At 42.2% G+C, this 21,070-nt stretch overlaps 1 protein-coding gene across 4 annotated transcripts in view; it reads left to right on the top strand.

Annotated features, from left to right (window-relative positions):
- LOC147179938 (neural cell adhesion molecule L1.1-like) overlaps positions 1 to 21,070 on the top strand; it is a 39,294-nt gene that overhangs the window by 11,838 nt on the left and 6,386 nt on the right. For 2 of the 4 annotated variants that reach the window (XM_086066929.1, XM_086066928.1), the window contains exons 2-26: positions 2,849 to 3,103; positions 5,270 to 5,284; positions 5,494 to 5,605; positions 6,145 to 6,314; positions 6,660 to 6,782; positions 8,324 to 8,494; positions 9,482 to 9,596; positions 9,680 to 9,864; positions 11,471 to 11,602; positions 12,283 to 12,426; positions 12,516 to 12,627; positions 13,024 to 13,184; positions 13,466 to 13,625; positions 14,410 to 14,537; positions 14,863 to 14,964; positions 15,031 to 15,246; positions 15,504 to 15,574; positions 16,524 to 16,749; positions 17,313 to 17,419; positions 17,512 to 17,779; positions 17,857 to 17,979; positions 19,096 to 19,272; positions 19,607 to 19,720; positions 19,800 to 19,949; positions 20,877 to 21,008. In XM_086066929.1, coding sequence (XP_085923055.1) covers positions 2,986 to 3,103; positions 5,270 to 5,284; positions 5,494 to 5,605; positions 6,145 to 6,314; positions 6,660 to 6,782; positions 8,324 to 8,494; positions 9,482 to 9,596; positions 9,680 to 9,864; positions 11,471 to 11,602; positions 12,283 to 12,426; positions 12,516 to 12,627; positions 13,024 to 13,184; positions 13,466 to 13,625; positions 14,410 to 14,537; positions 14,863 to 14,964; positions 15,031 to 15,246; positions 15,504 to 15,574; positions 16,524 to 16,749; positions 17,313 to 17,419; positions 17,512 to 17,779; positions 17,857 to 17,979; positions 19,096 to 19,272; positions 19,607 to 19,720; positions 19,800 to 19,949; positions 20,877 to 21,008 — 3,532 coding nt within the window. In that variant the 5' untranslated portion in view covers positions 2,849 to 2,985. The remainder of the gene's footprint in view (positions 1 to 2,848; positions 3,104 to 5,269; positions 5,285 to 5,493; positions 5,606 to 6,144; positions 6,315 to 6,659; positions 6,783 to 8,323; positions 8,495 to 9,481; positions 9,597 to 9,679; positions 9,865 to 11,470; positions 11,603 to 12,282; positions 12,427 to 12,515; positions 12,628 to 13,023; positions 13,185 to 13,465; positions 13,626 to 14,409; positions 14,538 to 14,862; positions 14,965 to 15,030; positions 15,247 to 15,503; positions 15,575 to 16,523; positions 16,750 to 17,312; positions 17,420 to 17,511; positions 17,780 to 17,856; positions 17,980 to 19,095; positions 19,273 to 19,606; positions 19,721 to 19,799; positions 19,950 to 20,876; positions 21,009 to 21,070) is intronic. The other 2 variants (XM_086066931.1, XM_086066930.1) reach the window with 1 other exon arrangement.

Here is a 21,070-nt window from a genome sequence, read left to right as displayed (position 1 = left end):
CTTCTTGGTTTAATGAACTAAAAGAGCGGACCAAGTGTGTGTTTGTGTGAATGCGCACACTCATTAACGTCCCAAACACAGTGTGATGAAATGGGGTCTGACCTGCCATCATGCTTTGTTCACACTCTGATTTTATGGTTGTAAAAAAAAAAGAAGAAAGAAAGGATATTAACCGTGACTTCCGTTTAATTTGAATATTCATACCCCCAACCCTCCATGGTATTGCTGTATTAAAGATGGGCATAGTGTCAGCGCTAGTTAATCAATTCACAGCCATGATATTTTACAAAATGCGGATTTTGGGCCGTGTTTTTTTTTTTTCTCTTCCCCCTTTGTCCTGATTCAGCTGTTCACCTCACGACTCTGCTTCCATTACTGTGATGGTCGGGAACGAGTCCAAAGTGTGACGAGGTTTTATCATTTAATCACTGAGCCGCCCAATTACACTTGCCTCACAACTTTACAGAACAGTTTATCAGAAGCTGCTAACCCTGTTAGCTAGCAGAAGGACTAGCACACACAACAATAAAAAATCGGCCCTGGCATTTTGACTTAGGCCGGCCCAGCCCAGCTCTTGCCTAACATGTAGTTCTACCACTAATGTTTCGATGTTTGCTATCTATGTTCGAAATGGATTCATGGAATAGTCCTTCTAAATTGTGGCCCAGTCACTTGTGGTAAAATGTAGGAAAATAATCATTACAAAGCACTGCATTGGCCCCAAAAGAGGCCGACCCACCAGGCATCTGCCCTGCATGCCAGATGGCCAGCCCTGCCCAATTTATACTGACACTGCAGCTCTGCTTACCTTTTTGCTTTGACACGATTGCACTTTCATGTTATCTGCTATCGCTTGTAAATGGCGGCTGTTCAGCCAGCCGAGTTTCCCAAATCGTGGGCAGGGTAACTCTGTGACATGAATTATTCCAATTGTGACATTGCAGATTTTGTGAACACAACATTTCCTTGATTGGTTAAATCTCACACTTGAAGGTAAGCAGGAACTCCAAATGTGCAACTATTTGTTTGCAGGACACTAAAACTGATTTTTTACATAATCTGTCCCCTGTCAGGTTAGACTTTACAGGTTCCAAGTGGAATATTTTAATCTTTCCACTGCAGGCAATAAAGCTTGCAAGAAGCTTCCATCGGAAGAAGAATGTTTACTGGCGGGATTACGTCCGTTTGATTGGATTTCCATGAATGGACCTGCAAGCCACTTTGAAGTGCCTCCGTGCTATTTTTAGCAAAGGGCAGAGAGGATTTTCCGAAAAGGGATTTGCACATTGAGTGTTAAGATCATCCTGCACTTGTGAGTCAAGATGTGCAAAAGTAGTCAACTTCCATTTAAAGGCGAATGAGAGTGATACCTTCAATGCAGTCGGGATTTTTTGACAAGCTTTTATCAAATATGTTCATTTATTCTTACAATATTTTATCTTTTCAGTTAAAATGCCTTGATTTTTTTGAAATTTTATCAATTAGATGAAATATGATTAATCAAATAATTTTCAAATTATTAATATTATTTCAACAAATCTCCTTTTGGGGCCTTAACATGCCCAAAAACCAACCAATGGTTGCAAGTAAATAATAAATAATAAATTCCTTGTGTTTTACGGTTCCCCAACAGAACCCCCGCACAAAAAAAATCTCACTCAGTATTGCCCCAATGCAAAAGTGAAAGCTTATCATTGATTAGCGACCAGTCCATTGTTTGTCTTCATGTGCAGTGCAATTGGCGCTGGGCAAGTCTCTTGTCAACTGGTTTAGATGAGGACAAGCACTACACACTATTGTTTTTCTAATCCACTCGCTGGGTAACTATAGATTTGGAGTAGATTGGGTTAATTATTTTTGACCCAGCAGATTGGGTTGAAGATTGAATTTGTGTGGAAGCTGGTCGCCATCTTGGACATTTTGTGTAATGAAGTTGGAGTAAATTTCATGTAACATTCTGCCAACACGGTGATCGCTGGGTGGCTCCGGGATCTGGTTTGAATCGTGATCAGGGTTGACAGCCCACCCCAAAAATTGGGTGGGCTGCGTCAGGATCGGCATCTGCTGTCAAAACTGTGCCAAAGATATTGTGTGTGCGAGTGGTTTGCTGTTCCTGTTACTGACAAGGGAATGTTGTTTATTTTTCTACAACGGGGCTCGACTGGCACCAAAAAAAATCTGCCCTGGCATTTTGACTTAGGCCCACCGGCCCGGTCCGGTCCAGCCCCACTCCTGCCTAACATGTAGTTCTGCCACTGATGTTTGCTATCTCTAGTCGAACTGTGTTTATGGACTGGTCCCTCTAAATTGTGGGAGGGTCTCTTTGAGTAAAATGTAGAAAAATAATAATTAAAAATCACTGCATCTGCCCCGTATGCCAGATGGCCAGTCGAGCCCCGTACTAAGAAAATGTTTGAAATAAATGTTCTGTTTTTTTTTAACCACAGCTATATTGATAATCTGGTAACCAAATTCTTGGTAGTACTCATCAATATGTGTAGTTCTTACCTTTTGTTGGATCAAATCCTCAACCCATTGCGTTGGGTATACAGTAAATCACCCAGCAGTGGTTTTGTCCCTTTTGGACCCAGTGCTGGGATAGCTATTTTGCCCAATTTGGGTTACATTGGACTCAGTAGTTTTAAGTAGTTTCATTTTTGTTCGTTATAGGACACTAGACGTGAGATATACTTCAAATGATGACTCGGTGAACGTTATCTGATCATCTGACTGACTTGACTGGCCTCTCTCACCCCTTTCCACCTCCTGCCCCCTCAACCATCTTCCCTTTGTTCTATGGGTCAAACACCCCTTCCCCCTTTTTCTTCCTCTTTCCTCCTCTTCGCAGGACGAGACTGCCAAAGCGCCACCTTAGATCTCGCCGTGACGTCATTACGTTGCCAGGAGGGTCCCAGGCGGAGAAGGCGTGTTGGTGTGTGTGTGTGCGCCTTGATGAATGCGTGTGCATCAATGGGACATTGAGACATGTGTGTGTCAGTGGCCCTCCCCCTCCCCATCCTGCCCTTCCTCCTCCTCCCTTTGACCTTCCTCTCGCCATCCACACTTCCGCTGGCTCATGGAGCCCTCGTCATCCCGCCAGGCTGTGAGTAGCGTGACATCATGTTGATACTAAATACAGTGGAACCTCGGACTTTGAACGTCTCGGAACTAGTACAATTCAAACTTCTACCAAAAAATCGGAGTAAAAAATGCCTCGGAGTTTGAACTCTTTTTCAGAATTTGAACACACAAACCAAGCAAGCTAAGCAAAACGAGCGAAGCCGAGCAATGCCGAATGCTCACCTTGCGGTCGTTGAGACGATGCACTGCTCATTTCCAGTCAAATCGTCAAAACTCCCGGAGGTGATCCATACTCGCGAGTGCATTGTGATTTTTTTTCCACGACAATTTTCTTTGCCATGAGCCCAAAGAAAGACAACAGTGCCAGTGGCAGCAAAGAAAAACATACAGTGCTACGAACCACAGTGGAATTGGGAAGGAGATTATCGCGCCGTTGTAAATACTGGCACGAGGACCCCCCCCTTAGCTGTTCAACAACGTGCCTGACGTTAAACAATGCACACAAGGACCGCTTAGTAGTCTAACAATATGCCCAATGTAAAATACGCAAACTCAGCACTGAACTAAAGCTAGCATTGACATAGCGTTTATCATTCACTGATGCCATCACACCACAACAAAAAAGATCAGGTATTTTTTATTGTTTAAATACTGTACTGTAATGTAAATGTAAAAAACATAAATAGAAATTAAAATAGGAATTTTCTGTTTTTTGAGCTTTGGAACGGATTAATTGCAATTACATTATTTCCGATGGGAAAAAATCTTTCGGAGGTTGAACAATTTGGACTTTGAACACTTCGCAGGAACGAATTATGTTCAAACTCCGAGGTACCACTGTATTGGGAATGCAATGTATTGATACAGTACAAGCTGAAGTCTAGGGGGGGGGAAATAATAAAATCACAATGCACATATCAATGATTGTATTGTATATTAGTGCCAGCTATGGTTTGAAATGAGGCTACTGCAAATAAATGTGGTGTACCGTTACCTGACGGTAAAATATGAATTAGGTGTAAGACAATAAATCGTTATTAATCGCAATGAATGCATCACATCATCTCTATATAGCATCAAAAATTGTGCCACCAAAAATATTGGTATCGCAATGTATGTTGCGTATTGTTATCTATACGATGAGATAGCATAAATTAGGCATGGGGCGAAATATTGATATTGCAATGTCTGAAGCAGAATGTAATCTATTACTGTATACAGTGTTCCCTCTCTACTTTACAGTTTGATTATTGTGGCTTAACTCTATCGCAAAGTTTTCATTTGTGACGATAACTTCACCTCTTGTGGGTTTACTTCGCTATTTTGTGGCTTTTTTTGGGTGCTATTTTTCTTCTTTCTAAGTCATACCAGTCTTTTTTCTTTTTTTTTAATATAGGGGATATTTTTGTTTTACAAAAACAGAGACCATGACCAATTCTTCATCCCCAAAATCCCCGTTCCCTCATTGTGCTTGTGTTCGGAAATAAATATGCTCAGAGCGAACTGCTTCACTCGGACCTTTCGTAAACTCAGAACGTTGTTGAAATGTGCCGTTCAGTTATTCAGAGTGCCCCCAACAAACTGAGTTCCAGAGCCCAGTGCTCCAAAGTTTTTCTTTTTAGTTGAAAACCTTTACAAGAATGCCGTGTCGCATTGTAGCCGAATCCTGGTGGGTTATTGCGACCTTTGGCGCAGTAAATCATAGTTTTGGAATCCAAAAACAATTTCCCATGACTACCTTCTTCTTCGTCGGTGTCTTCATTGTCATCGTCTTCTTTTTCATCGCCATTATCTTCTTCTCCATTGCCTTGTCTTCTAAATAGAAGACAAAGAAGAACTTCCGCTGAAGTGCAAGGATTTACAGTGCCAGGATTTTTTTACTTTTACTGCATTCTAACGCCTCCTAAAGTTTAGGAGGTTGGGAACCGTGTAATAGGGGCACGAATACCCCAACCCAAACGGGGGGAAAATCATGGGGGATCATTGAAAGTATCACCTGCAAAAAGTGAGGGAGCACTGTACTAATACTATCAATTACAATCATCATAAATGCTACATTACCAATAACTGCTTCAAAATATTGCAATTTATGTGTTGCATTGTTATCTCTTAACAAACAACAGTCGTTTTGGTTTTGCTAAACGTTTGCCTTCTTGCCTTCTTTTTTGGCTTCCGTGTGGACAAACAGACAAAGCGAACAACAGTAAGTGACTCTCCCGTTGACGTGGTTGTGTGCAAAGCTTGACTTTTTTTTTTTTTTTTTTCTTTTTTTTTTAAAAAATTATTACGCTTCTGTAGGCTACTATGTGTCTTCCTGGCAAGCCAACACCTGAGACAAAGCTTAGAAATGTGCAAGGTGTGAAATCATGTTCTCTTTTTGCTGAGATTAAATGTTTGTGCGTGTGTTGTCAGTTTCGCAGCCTCCTGTGCTCACAAAGCCTTCTGAGGTGATGACATCCTACACGGTCTTCTCTCATGATGACATCATTTTGCCGTGCGAGGCCTCCGGCAACCCGCCGCCCACGTATGTTTCTCATTGACTGTAATGTTTTATATTAAATATGAATCTATGCCACATACAACCATCATTTCCTGTACTGTTTTTATTATTATTTTTTTTTTACATAGATTATATTCCTTATTTTTTTCATGATGTATTAATACTTTTTTATATGTATCGATCCTGTCATTCACTTTGTGGCATGTATCCTGCTATGAGTCTGATGACATGTGACATTTCCACTTAATTTCATATTGCTTGGTCAAATTGGTGATAGGGTTCTTTTTTTTTTTCATTCTAGGTTTAGTATAATATTAAACACAATGAAAGTGGACCATTGTTGTTGCCTAAATTGGAGTCTGCACATACAAATACAAACAAAAACTCATATGCTAATGACGACGCCATAGAGAGATATAAGTTAACGTTCTCACAGCGACAAGACTCTTTCTTCAGGCTCTTTGTCTCTGTTCTTAGGCCTTTCTGTTACCGCAGCAACAAATGTTCCCCTAATTAAATGACATCACTAATGAGATCATCCCTCCCCCTCCCCCCTTCGCTAGTTTCCGCTGGGTGAAAGATGGCCGGACGTTCGGGTCGGAGATGACGGGAGACGGAACGCTGGAGGTCAGCGAAGACGAAGCGCTGGAGTTGTACCAGGGAACATTCCGATGTTACGCCTCCAACACGCTCGGGACGGCCATGACACACATAGTGCATATCAATGTGGATGGTGAGACACTTAACAACTTTCATACCTATCAGACCTACTACTCAACATCAACTCACTTACCTAGCTACCTGCACTGCCTACCTACATACCAAACTACATATCCAACCACGCTAACTAGCTACCTACATTTCTAACCCACCTTGAGTATATCTATCTATTCATTGTCGATCTATTTACGCTGTCAAATGACCGATGAGAGACCAGATGTACAGTAATATACACTTGAATGACTCAGTGAGGTTGACTGGGGCCGCCTTTCTGCGCTCTCATCTCTTGTTGCCGTGGTAACCATTTCCAGGAACTAGAGCCGTGATGTCAGTGTGTGTGTGCGCGCGTGTGTTGCAGTCCGACCAGTTCTGCTGAAGCAGCATCAGTTGCACCGGGAAGCGTACGTGGGCGAGAGCATGGTGCTGTCCTGCAACTCCCCACCGAGCTCCACCCCGCCGCATATCCACTGGATGGACAATCGTGAGTTTGGAAATATTGATCTTTTTTTTTAATGATTATTTAAAGAAGAAAATTACAAAATTGAGGCCAGCAAAATATTTTTGATTGTTTGAATTTGAGAAGAGGGTTAATGGATTTTTTTTTTTTTTTACCTATCGCAAATAATCCACAGCTTTATCAACATGTTTTTTTTTTCAACAGGAACATTTTTTATTAAAAAAAAAAAAAGATGAAAATGTAAAACTCGCAGGAAAAAAATTTGATTATTAAAAACAGAATGTCAATTAAAAATAAACTCAAGTTCTCAGTTTCAAAGCATTTAAAGTCCTCACTCACTGCACTTTTGTTTTTGAGACACCCACTGCACGGTAGCTTGCCGATAATTGACGCTGGTTGCTAAGCGATCAAACAGGAAGTCGCCTGATGCCTTTTCCCGATGGTTTATATGTAAAGTAAGTTGCAGCTTGGCAATATATTTTTGTGTGACACCGGAAAAGCCCTGGCTTTGTGTATAATGAGAAAGAGGAGATGTGATCAAATGTGAAGCACACAATTTTAAGCTAAGATTTTGTTGTTAAAAGTGGTAACATACCACATTCCTACCACTTTCAACCAACCCTGCTATAATGTTTTCAAAGTAGTGGAAATCTCCCTCCATCATTGTGACTTCTTTACCACGTCAATGTATGACATTTGTCGCCCAGAGTTTAGAGAACTGGGACAGCACATCAATAATTTGTTTCTCTTTTCAACTCTGCACCGCCAAAATCTCTTGCTGTTGTTACTTGAAAATCACTCCACCACCAACTTTCTCTCTGGCTGCTGTACCATGGTCGCATTTACTTAATGAAAAGGTAGCTTGACGGTGTAGTGTGAAAGGACCTTAGCTCATTCAAACCCAAAAACATGGAAACACATTTTTAATAATTTTGTCCTTACACTCCCAAAAACACATGTACTTTTATTTTTATGCAAGAGCATACAGAAGGCTTTGAAGCAGCTTCTGACATGAAGAGGTGGCTTAAAGCATGGGTAGTTATTATGAAAAACGGCCAGCAGGTGGCAGCAGAGTATAAGAGATCAGCCAGGGCTATGTTGCAACAAACTCTTTTTGTTAGTGTTTTCACCAGGAATGTGATTATTGATGAAACTTAGCTACTTTCTAATGCTAATTGCTGCAAAAGCAAAATGGATACAAATATACCTTTATTTCCTGATGGAAGAAGAGACTTGAATCTTTCTTTCGGTAGGTTCCGTGTTTTTATAGCAATAGGCCACAATATTCTGTGGGCCTTGCAAAATCACTCAAAATCTAGTAAAACAGCTGGGAGCGAAGGGGGTTGCTTCAGTGAAAATGGCTGCGGGTGAATGGGCGTTAGGGTTTGGTTAGTAGTTTGCTGGGATTCTATGGGGCTCCGAAAATATGGTTAAGGGTTAGCCAGAGAAAGAAGGGGGGGGGACTAAGGTTTGCATGTTAGTTTTAGGAAAAGCGAAGAAGCACCATAAGTTGAGTGTCGGTATGGACTCGGTGTGAGTGTCCTCTATGTGTTTACTTGTTGCAGAGCTGGTGCACATCAGGCAGAGCGACAGGGTTATGGTCGGCCTCAACGGCAACTTGTACTTCGCTAATCTGCTCAGGAGCGACAGCCGAGAGGATTACATCTGCAATTCCCATTACATTGCAGCCAGAACCATCCTGCCCGACACCGCCGTCCATCTCACTGTGCTGCCAAGTGAGTGCACATACAAACACACATACACCAGATATCGATGCTGCAGATACATTGCATCTGTATCACTAATGTTACTGATTAAGTCCAAGGGGAAAAAAATATCAATGAGCATGAGCTGCATCATAATTGCTCGTGTTGGTGTGTTTTAGTGGTGGTACAAAATGCAATACCAGCGTGCAACGTATCACTATCTGATAATCAGGGTTGGGAGGGTTACTTTTATCTGCCAAAAACTTGAGTTAGTAACGTAATCCAAGTACCATATTAAAGTAATGTAACTGGATTACTTTTGGATTACTCCAATATTGAGTATGCTCATGAAGACAAAATACAAATAAATATCACCACAATATATATTCTATACAATGTGCCCCTGCTATTTGCGGGTGATAGGGACATGTTTTTTTTCCTGTAACTGTAATGGAATACAGTTTAAAAAAAAATGCAATCTGATTACGTAACGGCGGTACGTGTATTCCGTTACTCCCCAAGCCTGCTGATAATATTGTCAATTAGATGGGTTAACTTGAAAAATATCAATATTGGCTTACACAGTATTGTTTGCACTTACTATAGATTATCATTTAGCGGTTAAATAAAATATTGGTACTGCTGTGTGTAGCATTATTGTTCCCATCAGTTATGGGTGAGATAACAAAGATAACAAATATTCACATAAGCACACACCGTGTTGTTTTTTACTATGCAGCATCAGTTAATTGTGGGCACTATCGATAATGCCATTGATTGTATCATTAATGTATTAGGGATTAGAAAAAATATTGCTATTGACATATATATTGTAATATTTTATTCATCACGTGCACCGTACCTTCGTTACGTGAAACGTGTACTGAACACGTCATCTTTACCAATAATAACACATGACTGAGTGGCTAACTGACTGCTTAGTGTTTGTATTGATTGGTTGATTGATTTATGAATAGATATGCCATCAGTGACATGATTGTGTAATCTTTTATCCAGGTAACAACGTTGCTCACGGAAAGCCACCTCACATGTTCTACCCGAGCGGTTCGCACTCATCGGTGCTAGCGCTCCGCGGCGAAAGTCTGACCTTAGAATGTATTCCCAAAGGCCTGTAAGGATCTTTTTTTCAATCAACTTCCTGTTTTGCTTGCGTGTCCTGCCTGAACAGTTTCTTCCTCTTTTCCTTCTCCCCAGTCCGACTCCAAATGTGGAGTGGAAGAAGAAGGACGGCAACCTGGACGAGACCGGAGGGCATCCGGAAAACCACAACCGTTGGCTCTACTTCGACAGCGTCAGCCAGAGTAATGACGGCGAGTACGAGTGCCGAGCGTTCAACATGCACGGCTCTAGCGTGCACTTCTTCACCGTCACCGTTGAAGGTCAGTGGGAAAATGCGCCACTGAAAAAGGGTTATAATTGTACACTCCTCTTACATTACATTACCCTAAAAAAATAAATACCACCAAGCAGAACAAAAGTGACAAGACTCATGAGAACAAACTTGATCAAAGCGCCATATGGTGGCCACAAACTAAATTCAACTTAATATTTCCCCCCCAAAAAAAGAGGTTTCAATCTTTTTAATATAGTTCGCAGTTTAAGCTTACTGTCAAACTAAACAGAAAAACTGAGAATTGTATAATTATAAAAACGACGTCACCTTTATGCTGCATTCGACGATGGTCGGAAGTTGGACTTCTCCGACTTCAAACCAGGAAGTGTGTACGGGAAAGCCCCCTTGAACTCGGAAATCCCACTTGCATAGTCGGGTGGGGGAGAAGTACCCCGACTACAACGTGACGTCTCTCTACAATGGCGACCCACAGACCGTGAATGGTAAAACACAATTTACTCGAGTATAAAACTAGATAGCTTTCTTCATTCATAAATATTCGACATAACTCCACAACGTAAGTGACATTATGCCGCTTTCTTCCTGCATGAAATTGTACGTTGATCTATTGAGCTGTATGAAATGCTTTTGAAATAAGATAAAAACATTTGTTGTTTTTATCTTTTTGAAGCTAAATTGCGAGAAGGCAAGTTTTGTGCAGATCAAAATGTGTTTTGAGGACGAAAATAAAAAACAATTTATCACTATCCGCCATTTTGGTTGTTTACTTTCGCCTCAAACGCTTTCAGGTCGGAACTGGGAAAAAACAACTCAGATAAGTCCGACTTCGGACCTTCCTCAAATTTAGCATAAGAATGCCGCCCGTTTAGCTTGATGCTAACATATTATGTACAATCCCATTGATATGCTAACGGTTAGCCAGGATAGTTGCTGTTGCCAACCCTTGAAGCAACAGATAATTGAAGACAAATGGAGGGAAAAATGTAAACATAAAATATAACAATACTCAGGCATATATTTGTTATCCTCAGCAACTAATAAGAGTAATCTTACAGCCAATATCTAAGTACAGTAGTAGTAGAAGTCTCCTCCTTATTTGTGTGTGCATGACTGTATTAAACAGTACTGCCTCCCGGTGGCCAAGGTGGGTACACCAGAAGGAGCTGAATTGGACAGCAGCCTTCATTCATGATGCTCAAACTGCTTTATGCTTTACTTTTTTTTTTTTTCAATTATGATAGTATTCTACGTTTTTGTTTTATTAAAATAAAAAAGCAAATAAGTGTTTTTTTTATAGACAGCCAAAACAGATTAATAATGGCATTTGCGTACATTTCAATGTGTGGGTGGGTGGGGGGATGTGGCGGTCCAAGTGTTTTTTTATAAGCATGGTCACTGAACAAAATAAACTCAAATCTGAAAGGTACCAACGTAATACTACTAACCAGGGCTTTGGTGGCATCTTGTGGCAATTTAGGAAATTATGTAAATCCAAAATATACACAGATTCTGCAAGTAGTGGAATTTTTAGCATAATTTCTTTTAACAGCTACTTGTTGACCATTCACTGTATTTTGCTTTTGTTTTGTCGACACTAAAACAATGCCTTGTTCTTTTTTTCCCATGTAAAGCCGCTCCCTACTGGGTGAAGGAGCCCCAGAACCTGCGTTACGCTCCAGGCGAAACCGTGCGACTGGACTGTCTAGCTGAAGCCATCCCGACACCCAATATTACCTGGAGCATCAACGGTCAACCCCTCTCCGGTAACCTTCATCAATGCTGATTGGTCACAATCTTCCTCCTGCTTGTTCAACCTTTATCAAGCTGAGGCACTTTTACATTACAAAAGTCTTATGGCACAACAAGTGTCACAAAATGTATCGATGCAGTAATAATACTCAATTTACAAACATTTGGGCCTGTATATTTCAAGTTCAACACATATGTGTTCTATTATGTTGTATGGATGGCAACAAGTAGATAGACAGGTTTTTGTGTCTTCTGCCATCTAGTGAACAACTTACTGTACTGTACGTCCCTAGCATAGATAAACAAAGATAAAGTAGCCTATATTACATTTGCAGTAAAATTGCTCCTTCTTCATAGAAAATGTAATGTAAGAAAACTAGTATAATTTTGAACCACAGCTACACTGTACTAATAACGTAATAATCCAATTCTTGGTAGCTTTAACTATCAGTAGTTTTTACCCCTTGTTGGATCCATTAAGTAGCCTACTCAACCCAGCTTGCTGGGTATAAATAACCAAGAATCCGCTTGGTCCCTGGGTTATATTTCCCCCAATTTGGGTTATTTTTGACTCAGCAGTTTTAAGAGTGTTGATACTATAATTTGTGGTCCAACAAAAGGCATATTGACAGTAAGTATCTATAAATACTATAAAGCACAAAAGGAACTTTCCGATACATACTCGTCTCCTCAGCGGTGGACGAGGACCCTCGCCGCAGCGTGTCGGGCGGCGTGTTGAAGCTTAAGGACGTCCTGCTGAGTGACACGGCGGTGTATCAGTGCGAAGCCGCCAACAAACACGGCTCCATCCTGCTCAACGCTTACCTCCACGTTGTCGGTGCGTCTTTCAAGAACTTTGCATTCAATAGATGAGCATTCAGGTTTTTTTTGTTGAATGACTGAGTTGATCTTCTATGTGCCCCTCAGAGCTCCCCCCTCAGATCCTATCCTCAGACGGTGTCCTTTACCGGCTCACGCAGGGCGAGACTGTCAAGATGTCCTGCGAGTCTTTCGGCTCGCCGCCGCCTCATGTTGAATGGTGAGTGACTTCACGTTATCCGTAAATCGAAAGGCCGGGATTAAAAAAATAAAAAAAAGTGAATGGAAGCCACAAAGAACCCAGCCACTGACGGCTAAATGAATATTGCAAAATCCCCACACGAAAAGACATAAGTAGGCTTTTAAGTGCCATGCCCAAACCACTAACACAAGCGCCTCAATGGAAAGTCATTCAAAGCTTTCAGAAGCCTGAGGAACATTTTCCGGAAAAGACACAAGGACGGTAAATGGCGTACATTCAGCTCGGATAACTGAAGACATTGTCATCTTGTGTTTTCCGGTTTGTTGTTGTGGATTGAAGCTTCTGGACTTTTCCTCAGTACGGACCTTCAGCATTCCAAAGTGTTCCCAAATTGACACTTGCTTTGTTTTTTAGGGAGGGGGAGGACTGGGCCCCCCTGCTGTCAGACCCCCGAGTCTCTCTGTTGACCGACGGGACGCTGGAGTTGTCCGACGTGGGTGCTGGCGACAGCGGCATGTACACCTGCTTGATCAAAAACACCAACATCTCCATCAACGCTCACCTGGAAGTGTTCAGTAAGTTTCACAGTACTCAGGAATTTCATATCACCATTGGACATTAACTATTTTACATACAGCATAAATAACGCACATTTTTATTATGAAAATAAACAATATTATAAAAATATTTAAACTTCAGGGTCAAGTCCTTGTTTTCCTTTTTCTTTCATGCTCTCAAAGTGCTGAATGTGGTAGTAACATAATATTTAAAAAAAAATAATAATAATAAAAAGAAGAAAAAGTGTTACTGACAGTTTATCAGTTTATATTTATGTGGCCTCGTTGTTTCCTGTCAGATAAGACAACGATCGTGACCGGGCCGCAGGACATCCGAGCGCTCCGAGGCGGGAACGCCTTGCTGGACTGCCACTTTGGCAAAGACCCCCGATTGCTGCGCTACCAGATCGTCTGGAGGAAAGATGGACAAAAACTGCACGAATCATCACCGGATGACAAGTAATGACAAATCTGCATTACCGGAGGCATTTCTGTTGTCACTATAGAGATCCCAACGTCGTATGATTGAATGTCATATTGACTAATTTTATTAAACATATTGGAATGTGGCCTACATTCCAGCGTACCAACACACTGAGAGGTTTTCCTAAATACTTTTTAACCTCCTGAATCTCTTGCTGTAGGCTAGACTGGCCAACAACAGACTGGATGTTTTTCGTCTTTGGTTCCATTTTAAACCCATCTACCTCGTCGTTGTGTAGCCTCATCCTGGCTTAGCATTAAGCTAGTTCTTTTCTCAGGTCCAGCGTAAAAGTTAGCAAATTCCCTTTGCTTGTTGCTAGGACGGCGTTAGCCGACCAACAGTTACGCAGTTCTGAGCATCTGCTCGATTGTAGCGCACAAAAGGCTTTCACACTCCCGACATACGTCAGCGTTACTTTTCAAGGTTTTCTATCCTGCCAAAATGGCGTTGTTTACATTTGTTGTTTGGGATGTGTGACGTCAACGTCAGCAAGACTATATACCAAATCACCTACTTATGCACTCTTAATACTGATGGACCATCTGTACACCTCTAGCGCTAGCATGCTAATACAAGCGCAGCACACTAACTATGCCTTGTCTTACTTATCGAGACAGGACTTGTTGCGCTTATCATTTGCAAATTAATTAATTCATGACACATTTAAGTAAGTCTTTATTGGTTTATGATTGTTGCCACAGTTATATGTATGTAGTATAATTGTTAGGATCACTGCAGCAACACTGTGCGTGTGTGTAGGTACACTGTCTTTGAAAATGGCACATTGATGGTGACCGACATCCAAACAAATGACAACGCAGTGTATTCCTGCGAAGTCATCACAGAACTGGATCAGGTGACGGCCAGCGGCTCCATCACAGTCGTGGGTGAGTACACTTCAGCATCCTACTGTTATGACCTTTAATATTTTAAAGACACTTTTTTTTCTTCTTTTTTTTCTTTTTTTTTGCAATGTCAACATTTTACATCAACTTACCTCAAAATCACAGTTCTTTGGATTTCCACCAACCAGTAAAGTTATTTCAAAGCTATGGTCCAGGTAAACAATTGAGATTACAATTGGCCAGGTGTGGAATTAAGGACCCTCTTACCCAAGTGTGGCGTCTTACCCCACTCTACCCTATTGAAAATCTAGCTTAATTTTTGTGTGTGTTTGATCACAAAACAAAATATTCCATGTTGGACCCTCAGCTCGTCCGGACCCTCCTGAGGACGTGACCCTGTCTGACGTGAAAGACTATTCTTTGACCCTCAGCTGGATCCCGGGTCGCTCGCACAACAGCCCCATCACAGGTAAACATTGCACACACCTGCAAATGTCAATTCAAGTCATGTGACCCGCCACGCTCGTGTGAGCAGAGTTCATGGTGGAAGCGAAGGAGGAGCAGCACTCGCGGAGGCACGACGGCGACACCTGGAGGTGGGAGGTTCTGAAGCGGGTGCCCGCTGACTTTAACCACCTGCAGCTCAGCCTCCACCCTTTCTGCACCTACGCCTTCCGTGTCGTCGCCGTCAACCAGCTCGGTCCCAGCGAACCCAGCCAGCTCACACCCCTGCACAGCACACCACCGGCGGGTAGGAGGCCTCCACCCGCTTGATCGAAAACAGTGTAAAAGTCTTCGCCAGCTTTAAATATTTATTCCAACTGGCGATGTACTGTTGATGGATATTTAGGCGTCGACTTATGATGCCAAAATATGAGCAGCATGACTGTATAGAGAATAACAAATTAAGTTCATCTGTGAATTTGAACTTTGAGGTACATATGTTTTCATGTCTTCTTATGGGAAATTCATTGCTACTGTATGTTTTGATACGTTGCCACATTCCAGTACCACACAACAACCCCACTGGTGTTCGCAGTGAAACCTCCGACGCGGGAACACTGGCTATCACATGGGACGTAAGTAAGAGACTGCCTACATATATTTCTATGCACCCAAATCATTGTTCACGTTGTGGATTTTTGTTGACTGCACCATACAAACTTCACAACAGGAAGGATTGAACCCAGAACCTCTTGACCGTGACATTGACATGCATGGCAACCACAAAACCGCCGAGCTGCACCAAATCTCAGAGCTGTAATCCAAACTCTCATCCAATTGTTCCTCCTATTTATTATGCTTCACACACTGAGAGGTTTTGTTAATTTACTTTTTAACATGCAGCATCTCATGCTGTAGGCTACACTGGCCAACAACAGACTGGATGTTTTTTTTAGCGCTAAGTTAGTTCGTCTCTCAGGTCCAGTGTAAAAGTTAACTGTTAACGCCGTCCAACAGTTATGCAGTTACTTGTGAGCATCTGCTCGAATGTAGCACACACAAGGCTTTCAAGCATGGACACTCCCCACGTAGATACGTTAGTATTAGTTTTCAAGGTTTTTTTTTTTATCCTGCCAAAATGGCGCTGTTTACATTTGTGGGATGCGTGACGTCAACGCCAGCAAGACTATATGCCGAATCGCCTACTCATGTACTCTAATGCTGATGGACCAACTGTATTTATTACTCTTCAAATGCCTTTTCACGTGAAAGTCAGTTCTCTGCAGTGACCCTACACGATGGGATTTTGTGTAAATATTGAAATCTTCAGTTCATGATTGCAAACATGCAACTAGTGTTCTCCAAGCAGATTAAACAGGGAAAAAATAGATCCTGATCATCTTTGGATCAAATAATGGGGCTGTGCTGACTTTCTTCAGAACGTTAATCTGGTTTAGCAGCCACTTGCATTACACAATCACATGTTCTTCCATAACCTTATCAACAGATATTCGATCAATGAGTTTGAACACAACGAACAACTGAGGCCAAAATATATTTTCTGATCCTTGCCTGTCCCTGCAGGAGATGCCCAGGCGATCGCATAACGGCCAGGACTTCCATTACAAGGTGTTGTGGAGGAAGGCAGGAGGCAAGAGTGACCGTTGGGATCACGGTTATGCCAAGTCGCCGCCCTTCTGGGCCAACGAGACCGGAACGTATGAGCCGTTTGAGATCAAAGTCCAAGCTGTTAACGCACTGGGAGAAGGTCCTGATCCAGAGGCCGAGATCGGACACTCAGGCGAAGATGGTATCAAAAAAACAGTCATTCATCCTTCTTCATAAATGTTTAACTCCGAGCTATTTTCCCTGAATTAACCCCCTTTGCTCCAGGCTGTTTTACTGGATTTTGACTGATTTTGCAAGGCCCACAGAATATTGATATAGAAACATGGAACCTTCCAAAAGAAAGATTAGAGTCTCTTCCTTCATCAGGAAAAAAAGTTTCCATTTTGCAGCAATTAGCATCAGACTATAGCTAAGTTTCATCATTATTCACAAACCCTTTTGAAAACACTGGGGAAAATAGCTTTTTGCAACATGGCCCTGGTTGATCTCTTATAATATGCGGCCACTTGCTGGTCGTTTTAACTATCATCGCTTTAAACGACCTCTTCAAGTCAGAGGCTGCATCAAAGCCTTCTTTCTGTATGCTCTAGAATACGGGGAAAAACATATAAATACGTTTTTGGGACCATGGCAATATTAAAAATAGAACGTGTTTATATGTTTTTGGGAGCAAATGAGTTCACAAGTCCACTCTGACTGATTTCGTCATTCTTGCTGCAAATGAGCCCGAATTTCTTGTATCAGTTCCCGAGGAGTCTCCCACTGGCGTGACGTTTCGCGTAATGAACCGCACAGTCGCCCTGAAGTGGAACGAAGCCCAGAACGTCCGTGGTCTTCTTCTGGGCTACAAGGTACCACATGTGACTTCATGTTCAAGATTGTGTCAAAGACATGTGGACTTTCAGGTGAGTCAGTAAACGCAACTGATTCCGATCTGATTCAGATCTACATCAAGAGGCTGGGTCCAGAGGGGGGACGGGCCCGGCGGTCCCCTGGGGAAGTTCACCACCAGCAGGAGGGAAAGGAGCACGAGGGAAGATCGGGGCGAGCGAAGGAAGATGACAAGGTCGTGGTGGTCCACGGCATGAAAACCGCTGCGGAAGTGACGGGTCTGCAGCTCTTCTCCCGTTACACTGTTTCCGTCACTGCTTTTAACAGCAAAGGAGAGAGCCCCGCCTCCCCGGCTGTCCACTTCAGCACCCCGGAAGGAGGTGGGCTTCGGGGGTGGGAGGGGTACGACTTTATTTGTAAAGAGATTCAATATTAAATCCTTGTGGTCTTCATGCAGTGCCTGGCCCGCCGGCATCGCTGCTTTTTGAGAGCCCCTCGGAAAACTCGATGCTTCTCTACTGGACGCCCCCACTCCAAACAAATGGAATTCTCCTGGGATACATGGTGCACTACCAGCAGGGTAAGAAGTCATTCTGGGAAGTTGATTGGATCATCTTTGTTGCTCATGTTTGTCTGAGCAGCAGAATCAGCAACCGTTGGAATTTCAACAAACTTGTGGTTATAAAGTTTGTGGTAACTCCCCATTTGCATAGCAAAAATATTTAAGTCATTTAGCTCCCACCACCAAAATGGGCGTCTTTGCTCAGTGGTAGAGTGGTTGTCTCCCAACCCTGAGGTTGTGGGTTTGATCCCCAGCCATTGTAACCACGTTGAGCAAGATACTGAACCCGCAGTTGCTCTTGATGCTACGCCATCAGTAGGTGAATGAGTAGTTAAAATGTGAAGCACTTTTTGGGCCTTGTAAGGAGGAAAAGCGCTAAATAAATGAAGTACCACCTCATTGGCCTAGTGGTAGAGTGTCCTCCCTGAGACTGGGAGGTTGTGGGTTCAAACCCTGGCCGAGTCATACCAAAGACCTTCCCGCTTGACACTCAGCATTACGGGTTGGAACTGGGGGGGGGGGATAGATCACCAAATGATCCCCAAGCGCAAACCCCTGCTTCTGCTCACCGCTCCCTCAGTGGATGGGTCAAATGCGGAGAACGAATTTCACCCCACTTAGTTGGGCGTGACAATCAGTGATACTATTACTATTTACCCCCAAAATGATACTTATACTCAAATTTTTCTAATCACATATTCCGCAAACAACTTTATATCTACTTACCATAGCTGACATTTAGCAGTAGACCGATACCAGCTGTTCACTTGCACCACTCTCAAAAGGGATCTGGACCCATCTTTGTATCATCTTGAGAAGTTTACCGTCTAGCGTCCCACCACAGAAGAAGCCTTCCCATTGGACTTCGAACCTGCCGGCTACCAGCTGATGGCCAACCCTAGCTATGGCGCCAAAGGAGCAAAGCATTTTGATGTCATCTGTTAAAAAAAATACACTGATAACCACAAATCAGTGAGTTTTTCAACGGATAGCTATTACTTGTTTTTGACACGGGGGAAAAAAATCAAAGAGGTGAATTGATGAATGTTGAGCGGTGTATAGACTGAGATTCACTGCATATTAATATCCATATTTGTCATGAGACTGATGAAGCTGAGTTTGGTGTGCACGCAGAGGTGAAGACCCGCGACAGTCCAGTACAGATAGAGATCATCGGCGATCCCAGCGTGACCCACCTTATGCTGGATTCTCTGGACCCCCACAGCTACTACACCTTCCAGGTGATCGCTCGCACTGCCGCCGGGGATGGACAGCCCATCACCAGGAGGAATGCCACCCTTTTTGATGGAGGTACAATTTCTCAACATTGGAATGTTTTGTAGGAAAATGGGTGGAAGGAAGGCACAAGTCCATGTGTTTGAAAAATAATTTGCTATGATAATGAGCCTTGAACTGCCAAAACGGCACTTGGGATGGTAGCAGTGGAAAGCTAACCCCTATAAACGTGGGCACTAAATTCATCTCAGTGGGACATTCAGTTCAAGTTGATCCTTTTTGGCTGCAGAATCTGTTTGGACTGATTTTCATAGTTCTCTGTCCTTTTTGGTTACTTCCTCTAACTTGACTTCATGTAAGTGTTGTTGTTGTTGTTGTTTTGTCTCTATTTCCTCTTTTCTCCATGCAGTTCCTCCAGCAAACATCACTGTCATGCCCGACAAGACGTCGCTCAACCTGAGCTGGGTTCCTGGAGAGCGAGAGAGGAACCACGGCTTCCATATTGATTTTCTTAGGAAGAGCGGTCCGTGAGGAAAATAGAAAGATAATCCATCATAGTAAGAATTCCGTTTTGGTCACGCCTACAAAATTCTGTTTGGCAGCTGGGGGTCAGTGGGAGGAGTCGGAAATCATGAACACGTCGCAGGGCTTCTACTCGCTGACAGGTCTTCAACCCGGAACTGAGTACCACCTTGTTGTCATGCATGGGAACTACACTCAGTGGGAAACTGCAAGTTGGACCTTAGGACCAGGTATCCAAGTCGTCCTTTGTTAAATGGGAAGTCAAACCCAGTTTTTTGGGATAATATGTTCAATGCAGCCGCACTAGTCTAAATATGGTGTTTTGGTTGATATTGTGTTAGTGGAATATGAGTTAAGCAGCAAAATCCAGCCGTTTTTGTCCATCTCAGGGGGCGGCCATTTTGCCACTTGCTGTCGGCTAAAGATGACATCACAGTCCATACCAACTCACCTTATTGTACTTCATTTCATTCATTATTTTTATTTTTAAAAATGCTCTTTGAACACAAATGTATTATTATTTTTATTATTATTATTACTTGTTTGTCTACTTTTTTTTTTTTTTATTGCACCACAGGAATAACATTTTAACTTGGTTGTGCACTACAATGACAATGTCTATTGTATTCTATTGCATGAATGAATTTATTTCAAACGTGTGTGTGTGTATATATATATGTGTGTGTATATATATATATATATATATATATATATATATATATATATATATATATATATATATATATATATATATATATATATATATATATATATATATATATATATATATATATATATATATATATATATATATATATATATAGCAGAATAGAAACCTTTACTCGATAAGCCTGTTAAAGAATGACCTGTAGATGGTCATTATTTCCTGCTAAAATCCTGACACTTGGTATGCTCACCTATAGCAAGATGAGTATAGAAAGTGCTCAGTTATATCATTGAGGATTTTATGCCATGGCCTGTAATTAAAATGAGATTGATTGAACAAATGCTAATGTACTAGCAGCTAACGTATATCAGGATGGCAGCCTTAGTATGGAAAGTACTCAGGCAGATCAATACAGTCCACTACTCTGTAGTTGGGGACTATTTACATGTGTTGAAATGCTAACATGCTAATGGCACTGTTTGACGGTCAGGCCCATCAGAGGTGAGCGCCGGCTTTGCCACACAGGGCTGGCTGATCGGGCTTATCAGTGCCATCGTGCTGCTTATCTTGATCCTGCTCATCTTGTGTCTGGTCAAGCGCAGGAAGGGCGGCAAATACGCAGGTAAGGACGCACATTGCTTCCGTGTTGCCCAATGAGGAGACCTCATATATTTGTTGTCATCC

This window comes from Leptonotus elevatus, chromosome 2, assembly GCF_054856555.1.
Source record: "Leptonotus elevatus isolate MCC_2025b chromosome 2, RoL_Lele_1.0, whole genome shotgun sequence".
NCBI classification, from domain to species: Eukaryota; Metazoa; Chordata; class Actinopteri; order Syngnathiformes; family Syngnathidae; genus Leptonotus; species Leptonotus elevatus.
This window is presented reverse-complemented; position numbering and strand designations above follow the sequence as displayed.